Genomic DNA, 12,225 nt, shown 5'->3' with positions numbered 1-12,225 from the left:
AAAGAAAACCAGATCCCATTTAATCCTGATGTGTATGAACAATTCCTATGAATTTGCCAGGACTATTCTGAATTGCTGTTTTCGTCTTCTGAGTACTTAGCACTTTTATGTTTCTGACCCTGGCAACACCTGTAATCACATTCCCTCACCACAGTCCAGTCACCACCAGATTCAGAAGGTCACAGTGAGAGGTGACTCTGAACTTAGCCCAAGTTGTTCTTAATTCACTGAAAACCCTGTTAGAGATTAAAGAAAATTGAAGTAATTTGAGTCCAAACCATTGCTGACTTGGAGCATTCTGAAAGCATTCCCAAAGCACTCTGAAAGGCTTGCTGAATATTTTGAAGGTGAATCAAGGGTTGTTATGTTGATCCCTAGCAGGACGTTGTGTGCATAACGAAGTCCATAGAAAAAAGAATATAAAGTTTATATATTTTCAAATAATCTAGAATATTATCCTTAATAATTTTGTTGAAATTTAGACAAAAGAATATAAAGTTTATGTATTTTGATATTATCTAGAATATTATCCTTACCAATTTTGTTCAAATTCAACCAATCTATGAGAGACAGCTTATTTATATTTCTTTACACTTAGTTGTATCTTTTTCCTGAAACTCAGCATTTAAATTTGTCTAGGCAATTTTAAATTAAACTGCCAAATTAATCAATGAAAAAGTAAATGAACCATACTTAGCGGATAAGGGTGCAATCCAATTATTATGTTGAAGGCTGAAAACTCTAATGAATGAGAAAAGAACATCAGACTTGGGCTTACTATAAATAGGGTTATTAACTATAGCCTATTTATATGCAGAGCTGCAGTCTTGCAGAAGGACCCGCARAACAACTTGCAGAACGTGTTAAGAGACGGTCAAATAAAGTATCATCTGAACATTAATTCCAGCTAAGTGAACAGGTCCCTGGAGCACTTCAACATAGAAACTAAGGTCAGTGGACTTCGGGCAGAAGTGGAGAATATAAATTCAAGATTTCAGAAATACAATGCCAAGGAACAAAGTCATGCAAGCAGAACAGACCATGAGCTGTATTATCTGCTTGTAAGACAAGACAGAGAGGAACATACTCATCAACAGCTAAAGATACGGTTTTTCCTTTCCTTCACAAAGAATAATGTGACCTCAGGTCTTCTTCCTGATTATTTGAAAGGTGAAAGAAGAGGATGGAGGACACGACGTTTCAGACCTGAGTAATTTTCACTTGGCAAGAAGCTGGATGACAGAGATTTACCATTTGGAATGGTAGAATATGCTCTACTCTGCCTGCAGCACGCCATAGAAGGCAGTGTCCTAAAACTATCTTATGTATATATATATATATATATATATATATATATATACAGATATTTTACAGCAACAAATTCCATTACAGCAGAAGAATATTGTTTCATGAAATACCTTCTCACACAAGCAGCATACTAAACTTGGCACATGAAGAGGATGAGGGAAAACCTTTGTCCAGCTGACATCACTGAAARTAAAGACTAAGCACAATGATCATAAGTCCAGGTACACAATTTAAAAAATAAAGCCCAGAATTACAGAAGTAGTGAGACAGTATTAATATCATACCCCACATGAAAATATTTAAAATACATGGTGAATTCTATTTTCATATATTTTCCCCAGGGAAAAAAAGCCCACTGATTTGGTGCAATTTCTAACACAATGTAGTTTTCAGGCTATTTCAGCTTACATCATAATATTATTCCATTCATCCTCTACTTGATAATGTCTGATTAAATGAAATGGAACACAGAATTTTTTTTCTGAAAAATTTATACCAGGACATTGTAAACTATTCTTKAYACTAATATTTCACAATAATGGTTGCAAATTTAAACAATATGAAAKGAATCAGATTCAAGGACTTTCGCAACTACCAGAAGAATACACAGTATATTTTTGTTCAAATTTGTTAACTAGTCTATGGGATAAATGACAGGATAAAAACTAATGTGAAAAGCAGTCTGGGAGGAACATGGTTTTCAGCAAACTTAAGAAGCAAGTCTACAGAACCTGTAGTACAAAATACATTTTCTGTTAAATGCCCTGTAAYGTTCTTTTATTCCTTTGCAACTTCAGTAAATAAAAAATGGGATCTCAGTTCTAAAGACATAAATCCGTTTACATTTGTGAGAAATATTATTGAAAAGAGTCAACCATGTAAATCAGGATTTTGTCCAAAATTCCATTTACCTGTAACAATGAGTTAGAATTATATTTGTGCACAATGAAATTCTAGATAGCTYACATATTACATCATGACATGCTGTGGGTATAAGTACTGACAATAATTGAGAAACTCTGTGAACACAACTCATTCTTTGATTTAATTAGGATTTATGCCTGCCAGACTCACAAGCATTTATTTAGCATTTTACTAGTAAGCATTTGGAACAGATTTTACTGGTATTATACATTTTACAGGATATTTRGCTTTGCCAAACCATAGCAACTACTTTTTCATCACTGCAACTACATTTACAGTATAACTAGTGTCAAAGTACAAGACCTTTAAGGTCTCAGAAGTTTGGGGGCCTTCTTCTAGACCRAAGAATAAACTACATAACAAYGGTATTTTAAAAAGAAAAAKAATAAATGATGTCAACATTTTAAAACAYGTACTTCATTAGTAAACCAAGGTCTTGAGAATAATTCTATTAAAGGCCACACCAACTGTGTCAGCTTATTGTTTACACCATTTCTCCCCATTCCCAGTGCTTACAAAGCAGCAATCTGAYGCATAAAACCCCACAAGTCTGCCCACAATTCAGCAGCTGGTTCCATGTGTCACTGTCTCACTCTGCCCACCAAAACAATGAATTCTGTCACATAATCTACTGCACCCTTCAGTCACCATCTCTCTGTTGCTGTTGCAATCACACATTTTTTAGACTARTAACTCTACTGCTGGTATCTCAATGTGACTAACAGACCAACTTCTTCATCCCTTTCACCTCAATCCCAAACTAACCATTTTACATTTCACTTCTTTAGTATTTCCCTTTTACTCCATCAACAATGTTASCTCTGTSMCCTATGTAAAAATCTCAGTCAGATTTTCCACCTTGACCCATGTGTGGGAATCTCTGAATCTGTGTTGAACAGCCCTCTACATCCAATGCCCATACTCTTAGACAAGCAGTTTTCCATTAGAYTCACATGGACAATATGTATTTTTTTAGTATGGTATTCATGGAAAAAACAAGGTCTTGATAGTCCTTWTTCTGTTGCACAAGGTTAAACATACAGTCTGCAGCTAACAAATATAAACCTACAAGTACAGGTATTTGACAGCCCCTGTAGAGAATAGTTGTTTTGAGACTAATCCTTGACACTTTGCTCCAGTCTTTCTGGCACCTACTTATTCATAATGAAAAGAAAAATATGCTTCTTTCCTCCTTCCTCCTCAATATCATGGTGTTTCTTACTTCATGCCTCAGGCAAGTTTTACATCTGCCAAACCCCAGATTACCCTTTAGATATTCTTGCTTATCAGAATGCAAGAAACATGCAGAGTGATTTTAGAAGATAACTTTTTCAATGTGGAGGAAAAAAGCTTTCACAACCATTTTGTAAATTCTACGTGTATTTATAAATTATTACTGAAATAAAATCTCACAGTAATTCTTTAAAMTGCTGTGAGGGAGTAGAGACAAATGAAAGGATGGAAAGAAAAAATACTATAGCATATCTTTTTATACTCACACCATCAAAAGGACTACAAAACTGCATGCTCTGATGAATTTGCTGGCCAACAGAGAAGCACTCTAAATRTTACTTTTTCATTTCTAGTCTTGCAATTTAGTTGGTTGCAGTTTAGGATGTAAAACGCAACAAAAGCAGTGCACAGAGCAAAGGTCCAGCAAGTGGCTTTGGGCAGAAACCAGCCCAGATTCAAATAAAGAAAGGGGTTGGGGTGGGCAGCCAGCTATCGTGTGCATGGTGATACCTATGATCAAGCTCAGGGAGAAGGCAGGAGGTCACTGCCTGCATTCATATCAGTGCCAGTGCCTAGTGGAGCACATCCCTTGGTCCCTCTCTGCTATCACCAAGTGGGGACACAGAGCTGCCTCAGGTGTCTTCAGGTTCAGCAGAGACTGCTACCACCCTGACCATCTCCCCCTCTCTCATCTGCCCACTTACAGACACGGTCTGGTCATTTGGAAAATACCTGAACTTCATCAAGGTCACACTACACTGGTGAACCTGAACTGATTCCTTCAAGAAAAATCATATCAGGAAAACAGTGTTTGAAAATACATAAGTTGTTTTGAATCTTTCTTCCACRTATAMACATTCACTTGTTAYACCAACATTTCAGACACCTCTAAGKAGTACAGTGTTTTCCACTTTCTGTTGCCCCTAAACAACATCAACCCCATATGTATAAATGAAATTTGATGCTATTGGATACCCAGATACCAAAGTTTCTAAAAAACATTATTACATTAGGGTGCAATCGTCATTTAATCAGAAGGCAAACTACTGCCAAGTTCTCCCTGGCAGAATTAAATGCTTTCAGTCAACTCTTGGGTTTTAAATAGGCAATTCAAGTTTTAGAATGTTTGCCAAGCTTTACACCACAAAATTCAGCATGGACTTTAGTCTTAAAATCGTGTAGACCTTCTGGTAGTTTAAATAAACAAACAAACAAACAAACAAACAAACAAATAAATAAATAAATAAATAAATAAAATTATCACATTACAAAGAAAAAAAATCAGTTTCATATTAATTTGACTGTTTTCATCATGACAAGATCACTGTTTGAAAGAAGAACAAATGACAGCAATATTGCCACTCCCATAAGGCACGGGACAAAAGACAGCCCCCCTATTTACTATTTGTAAACAGTACAAAAGCCAGTTATTAATAAAACAAACACACCCAGAGGGTACTGCTTATTTCGGCAAATGTAAACTGAAATGCTTCAAAGGAAAAACAACATTTCACAACAATGCCAATGTTCTTTCTTTACCCTTTYTCTTGTTTCTTTTTTACCATTTCTTTTTCTACTTTCCTTGCCCATCAGTTCACAGTCATGAAGTAATCAGCTGGCACCCTCAAAACTTTCAAAACCAGACCTCCATAATAATCTTCTAATTCTTTCAAATTCACTTAAATTCTAGCAGCAACAGGCATCAGCTTACAGTCACAGGAGAGAGGCTCACAGAAGTGTATTTAGAAACCCTTCAACATTTTGGAATAAATAGCAAAACCATCCACATGGAGAAAATGTGATAATGGACCCATAACGTGACAGCATCAGGCTCTTAAAACATTTCTCCTCAAAGCTCTATTGTATGCATGATTTACTTTGAGCATAGGGATATCTGGAAGCCACATCAAAGAGCTAATGGATAGACATTTTGTTAACATATGTAGAACTGATGCCAGGCCATAAAACAACATTGCATTGAGTATTATATATCTTCAGAGAAGTCTGGTTGTTTTGTGCTGGATTCATTTTCTTGGGGTTGGGTTGGATTTTTGGTCTACAAATTATTTCTTCCGTTATGTGCATGAATGCCTAACAGGCTCAGAAGCCTGGACAATTTTTATGTTCTTTTGTTTCCTGGATCTTTGCCCAGTATCCCAAAATCTGAGAGAGGGCTGATCTCTGAAACTGGGAAAGGAAGAAGAATGAAAAAGTAAATAAGCAGCTATTTCCTTTGCAGAACAGGTTCTGTTACATCAATCGCAGACTGGCAAAGAACCTCACAATCTGTGCTGTTACCTCAGCATCTCTGTTTCTCAGGTCATCCCGAGGACTGCTGCTTTCAAAGCACTGTTCAACCTTGGCTGTAAGCCACAGTACATTCTTCAATGGTCTTTCATGCCCRTGGTGTTCAAAATAGAGACACTTTTCAAATGGTACATACTGTGGATACGACATTCCATAAAAACAGAGGCAAAAAAGCTTTTTAGAATGAATTCCTGGAACAGGTCTCCAGGATTCTGAAAAGGCCACTTATAAGCTCTTCTGTTTCTGCTCTAAAGTATTTATGCTGGATCACAGAATAATGAGAAACCATTAWATTTATGTACTTTGTAGGGCACTTAGGAAACAGTTTTTCCATKACTTAGTAATTGTAGGATAAGTAAAACAGCACTGCACACCAAGAAATACACAACATGAAAGGACACTGAAAGTCAAGATTGTACAAGAGTTCTATCTTTATCCATTTTGATACCTTTTCAGTTAATCACATATTTTGTGGTACCATGTTTGGCACATTAGGTACACTGAAGCCAGAGTAACAACAAACAGATGCTATTTATAGCATTTCCCCAGAGACGGGAATGGTTGCTGCTGCACTTTAAGACCAGTCATGTTACATCTGTATTAAAATGAGAAGACAAACATGTTTTACTGCCAGCTCTGCCTGAATTTCAAATGAAAACCACATTAGTTAACTTGTAAGTTTCTCAGTCAGTCAGTCTCCAGTGTCAGCTTACATAGTTTAAATAAAACATCTCACCAACACACAATACAGCACAAAAAGATGCTAACAGCAAGAGCCTGGGTACAACAGAGTGCTCAACTACTCCTCCAAGAGTCAGAAATGGACTGCAAATGTCTCCAACCTGCAATGGCCTGGACCTCAGCAAGTCCTCCTACCAAACCTTTGTCACTTCACAAACTCTTTGGCTCAATTGTCAGTAGTCATGCAGGCTTAAATAGGTTAAGTCCCACAGCCCACAGGTTTTCTACTCTTGCTGCTGTCCTAAGCACCGTGAGAATGGGATCCCAAGCTCAGAAAGGCTGCCAAGGCATCAAGTCATAGCATGTTTGGTCCCTCTGTTTCCCATCTGTTTATAAAAAGAAAAGTTTGATCATGAATTCCTTATCTTRTAGACACAGGCTCACCTCCTTTGGGCACCTACAGGTAAATCAGGCCTGAGCTGGCACTAAACAAGGACCTCAGATCCCACGAGGATGGTGGATGCCTCTGCTCTGAACATGCACGATCATGCCTGCTCTGACAGAGGAATCGTCTTGYTTGGGGAGAACAGTCCTCTCCTAACTAAGAAGGAATAATACAATTATCGGGGAGATGCTGAACTTTGCTGRCAGCATGACAAAATCCATCTCCTTTTTCTGTTCAGATGCTTTCTACACCACCTGAAAACTTGATACTGCAAAGTTGCAGCTTGCAGTAGGTTTCAGCACACATTTTTCTTAGCTCAAACATTTGCTTACTGCCTACTGGCTGGCCAAAAGAAAGGACAGAGCAGAAAGGAAACCTAAAGTATTTCTGAAGTATCAGTGGGTTAATTTTTCAAAAGTACTTGCACATTGGGTGCAGAAGTGTCTTACAAAGACACAAGGCCTGTGCGCTCATGTCACACCATCACCTCTGAAGATGCATGCATCCCTGAGAGCCTGATGCTTCACAAAGCAGTAATCATGTTCCTTTTACTGCTCTAAGTTATTTGGAAATGCAAATGTGTTGAAGGTAAACATAGATGCCTAAAGTAAGGTTTGCAACTCAAAGAATTCTGAGTATCTATCAACATTCGTTGCAGCAGCGGTGAGTTTCAGAACACTAAATCTTAAATATAGCAGACCTTTAGGAAAATACATAAAAAATGTGTAAACTACATTTTTTTCTGTTTTCCTAAGCATTTTTTTTAGTTTTAGCCCCCAAGCCCCAATTGCTATAGACAAGAATCCATATAAAACACTTGGAAAAATGATTGAAAAAGGAGGAACTGAACTGGATATGCTGCARAAGTGGTCAAATAAAGAAAAACACAAAGCAGAAAAAAAACCCCAATGCCCCTGGAAAAGAAACCCCAACAGTTAAGAAAAAAACAAATTATTTTCTCCTTTAAAGGATTTTAATATTAATAATACTGCTTGTAATGTAAACTTATCAGACAAATATTATTTCAGTTAATGGTGATGTTTTTTAATAAACATGTTAAAATCTCATGGAAGGAATTACTGAATTATTTCTAAATCAAGCAATATAACAAATTCTGGTCAATATATAGATAAACACAAGTTTATCTAAATGTTTACCTAAATGAACATACCTAAGTGTTCAGTTACATCTTGAGCTGAATCACTTTTCACCAGACTTCTTTACGTCCTACAGTGACCCTTATTTTCAACTAAAGTTTCAGGGGTTTAAGTTGTAATTTGCTGCAATGTCTGTGACAAGCTACGTTTCACAGGTTTCAACCAAATTTTAAACTGTTTTGCTTTAGACCTTCATAAGAGCAGTTGACTTCTCACCCAGAGTTCAGAGATCCAGATTTGTTTTTGTTTCAATCCAAAACTTAAATTGAAATTTTGGCCTGTGGAAATGGCACCTTTCTGTTCCCCTGGATTTGTACTGCATTTTGAAACACTTTGGCACAGATGGCATTGTAAGAGTTTGAGGGTTTGGATCTGCAATGTATTTTATTGCCTAAATAGCTAGATGGTTCCCATTTTTAYCAGAGTAACGCAGTGGAATGAGCAYGGTGAAGCACCCATTAAGGCTCCAAAAGGAACTGAATACTAAAAACCTAAACATTCATTTGTTTTATTTTTCTGTTTCCTGGTTACGTTTTCAAAGTGTGTCCACTAACCACTCCCATTAACATCAGCAGGGGGTTTGTAAATAAGCCTTTACCCAGTGGTTAAAAAAATTAGCTGCTGAGTGGAAGTAGTGAAGAGATCACAATCCCCTTCATTACTTAAAGAAACAGAGCAGGACAGAAAAGAGAAAACCAAGTACAGGCAAACACCTTAACACATATTTGAAATTACATTTGAACACTTCATAACATGAATTGAAATGTCAGATTTTGAAATACAACAAACATAATACAGGAATGACATCCTATATACTGGTTAGAAACATYGTTAAAAATGCAGATGACATACAATTAAATTAAATGCACCCTAATTGGGAAGTTGGAACATTTAACTTGGTAAATACATGTTTCATGGAGCTAGACTCACAGGTGATGTTGTGTAAACCAATCAACAATCAGGGTAGTTACTTCTTCCCTGCCCAATGATAAAGCTGCTGAAACTGTACATTCATGCTAACATTGAGTATCTCTAGACACCACAAGCCAGAGTTATAGAACAATGATCTCAGAAAAGACAGAATCTTTTAAGAGCTATRACTGGTTTAAAGGTCAGAGATAGTCATTCTTCTTCTCCATTGAACCCATAAAAGTACAATGTTTAAAAAAGCATTGTGGCTCAGTAGGTATTCTAGCAGCAATTTCTAGTGCTGCTGTAATTGAGGTTGTATCAAYATTTTCACAATAAAACATAGTGCCAGAAAAGTAATTTCATGTTGTAAGCTGACACAGAAAATGTTGCACCAGGCACAAATCCTTCAGCACCAKGAGTTTAGTTTTTAYGATTTTTAGCAAAGAAGTTGAAAGAAAAGAGTAAGAAAGAACASAAATATTATAAACAGAAACCAACAATGTACAATTAATTAAGGTTCAAACAGAATTTGTGATGCAGATGTTTTATTCTAAACGCACATAAAACACCTGCTAAAAATAGCCATAAAACCTGTTACCTGAAAAAGACTGAAAAGCTGAGATGTCTGAAATATAWAAGTGTGTGTGAATAAAAGTTAGTWGTTTTAGGTATTTCTTAGAAAGCACTGTTCTTTTGGTCTGGTTTTTTCGTATTTTTAAAACAAAAATAAGTTTCTYTTCATACATTCTCACCCACCTGCTCTGGGTACTTGCTTCCAACTATCTCTGCCACAGTGTTAAAGGATGGAGAGTCTGGATAAGTCTTAGCTCCCATCTTCAGGTGCACAACAATCTTAGTGCCCCGCAGAGACATTCGTGACATCATTTCAGCATCTTCCACAGAGATGCAAGCAGTGGGAATTTTGGGTACATCAGGCTGGTAACTCTGTCCCCCGGTATGTGGGCTGTTAAAAAAAACAAAAAAAAAACCAACAAAAAAAACCCCACAGGTGTTAGCTCTGACTTAGCTCTGTAATTTTTTTAGCATTATCACAGAATTATTATGAAGAATCACGCATGACCATGCCCACCTCTCAAAAGGGACATAGCTACAATTCTTAATAAACCTTTTGACAAAATACATCAAGCGTTTTTATRCTAATCAGAATACCTGACTGTTACTATTATATATATCTAGAAATCTATTCTTCGTCAGCTCTGCCTAGGTGCTTTGACCTGCATTGATACCACACTTTATTCACAGCTTTACCAGAAAGAAAAGCAAGGGAAAGTCTAAATGAACACCTAGCCCTAAGTGAAAGTAATTACATTAAAATTCACTACTAAATTTTAATGCTATTTTCCAAATAACAGAATTGCAGAACAGATGAGGTTGGCAGGAAACTCTGGAGGTCATCTGGATCAACCCCCCTGCTCAAGTGGGCCACCCAAAACCAGTTGCCCAGAACCATGTACAAAGTGTGAAGGTCTTCACCTGTGTGCCTTCTTACATGAGCAGATACATTTTTTATACATTTAACCAAAAAAAATTAAAAATTGGGAAATTGGGTTATTTTTAAGTCTTCTAAACTGGAAAAAAACCCCACCTAATTCCTGGAGGAGATATGGCAAGGAGGAAAGGAGAAATCTACTTTGTAATGTTATAGATTGGGTAAAATGGGAGAGATTATTCAGCTCTATTTGTTTAAAAGAACAAATCCTYCTCACTAATAACAAGTCATATTGTAATAACCCTCAGAGTAGATATGTATATATATTTATTTGACATAGAAATACTAAAAACYAGTTACAGAGGCCTTACAGGAGCTGCTTCAGAATGTAGACAGATCTGTTTATTAGGTGGCAACAGTTCAGGAAATTATGCTCCCAGYTGTTTACAGCTGAACCTCAATCAAAGGCTGGTGCCTCTTCCCATCAGCCTTGCAGGTCAGGTGATCCATAGCTCACCTTTCAAATAACATTTACCCTGAAACTCAGAATCTCTTGTGCCATGTAATACTCCTTGAGTGGAATGAACTCACGTAGACTTCTAAGTTMAGATATCTTTTTTTCTTCCTTTTGCTTTGTAAGAAAAAAAAAGACACCCCTCATCCCCACTTTTAAACTGCGATAACTTGCTGYGTGTGTTTAATATTTCTTTGAGTGTTTGGGGATAAACCCAGCATGCTAACCAAGAGACTTTCCAAACAATGTAAAATAAACAACAGACTGGGAAAAAAAAAAATAAAAAAGAGAGATGACAATTTTATCTACTAATGTTAAAAAAAAACAAAAACCCTACATTAAAAAACTGAGCAGAAAACTTTGTTTCTGCTCATTTTAAATGAATGCATTCACCTCTATCTTCAGGCAAGTTTATTTCTTAGYACTAACATGGTGTGTACACTAAATTGCAGAAATTCAAGTTTTATCACTAATTTCACTGTCCATGCTATTTCTCAGATACTCAACAAGAAACTCTCAAAACTGTATTTGTTTCTCCAATWTAAACAGCAACTACAAGTCTTTCAGATGCTCCATCCTGATAAACTGGATAAAGCTTCTGACAACCTGCTATCATTCACACAGGCTTACACACCTCAAGTGACTGAACACTTGCAGGTACAAAATTTACCCAGCTAGCCCAAAAAAGAAACCTTGAAGTCACCTGGAAGTGCCATTTGTATGCTTAAACTACTACTTTGCCAAGATTACAGAGGTAAACTCAACTACCCAAACGAAGTCATGTTGGCACAAGCAGGCAGATTCAGGCTCAGATGATACCAGGACTGACACAAATGCATGACAGCAAATGATTTCTACAAAAAGGGAAATAGACCCTAAGCATTACCAATACAAAGACACAAGGCAATAACCCAGCACTGCATGTTCCTAATGCTACAAGAGGAATTCACATAGAAAACATTCATGGCAGACACTAAGAATCCTGGGACGCACATTATTAAAGTTTACATACATGCAAAACATGCCATGTTTAAGTATATAATCTACATAAATTGCTGAATAAAGTGACAAAGAATACATCCAAAGAATCTAGGTAAAGCAAATTAAGTGCCTTTTATGCAGAGATAACCAGAACTGGAAAGGCTACTGACCATATGGCAAGACCTGAGCAAGAATTAGCTAAACTAAATAGAAATTACTARCAGACTTTGTGTGTAACAGATGGAGAGAAGCATTCCTGACTTTGGCTCAAAACAGGGCAAAGAGGATACAGATCAGGAGAGATTTTTTTTTT

The 12,225-nt window shown here is 36.7% G+C and overlaps 1 protein-coding gene across 1 annotated transcript in view; it reads right to left on the bottom strand.

Annotated features, from left to right (window-relative positions):
- CPQ (carboxypeptidase Q) overlaps positions 1-12,225 on the bottom strand; it is a 143,442-nt gene that overhangs the window by 81,967 nt on the left and 49,250 nt on the right. The window contains exon 4 of the mRNA XM_057366246.1: positions 9,724-9,931. Coding sequence (XP_057222229.1) covers positions 9,724-9,931 — 208 coding nt within the window. The remainder of the gene's footprint in view (positions 1-9,723; positions 9,932-12,225) is intronic.

This window comes from Malurus melanocephalus, unplaced genomic scaffold (assembly GCF_030028575.1).
Source record: "Malurus melanocephalus ecotype Western Australia unplaced genomic scaffold, MMel_1.1 scaffold_62, whole genome shotgun sequence".
NCBI classification, from domain to species: Eukaryota; Metazoa; Chordata; class Aves; order Passeriformes; family Maluridae; genus Malurus; species Malurus melanocephalus.
Note: the sequence above shows the minus strand (reverse complement) of the source record. Positions and strands in the feature narration are given on the sequence as shown.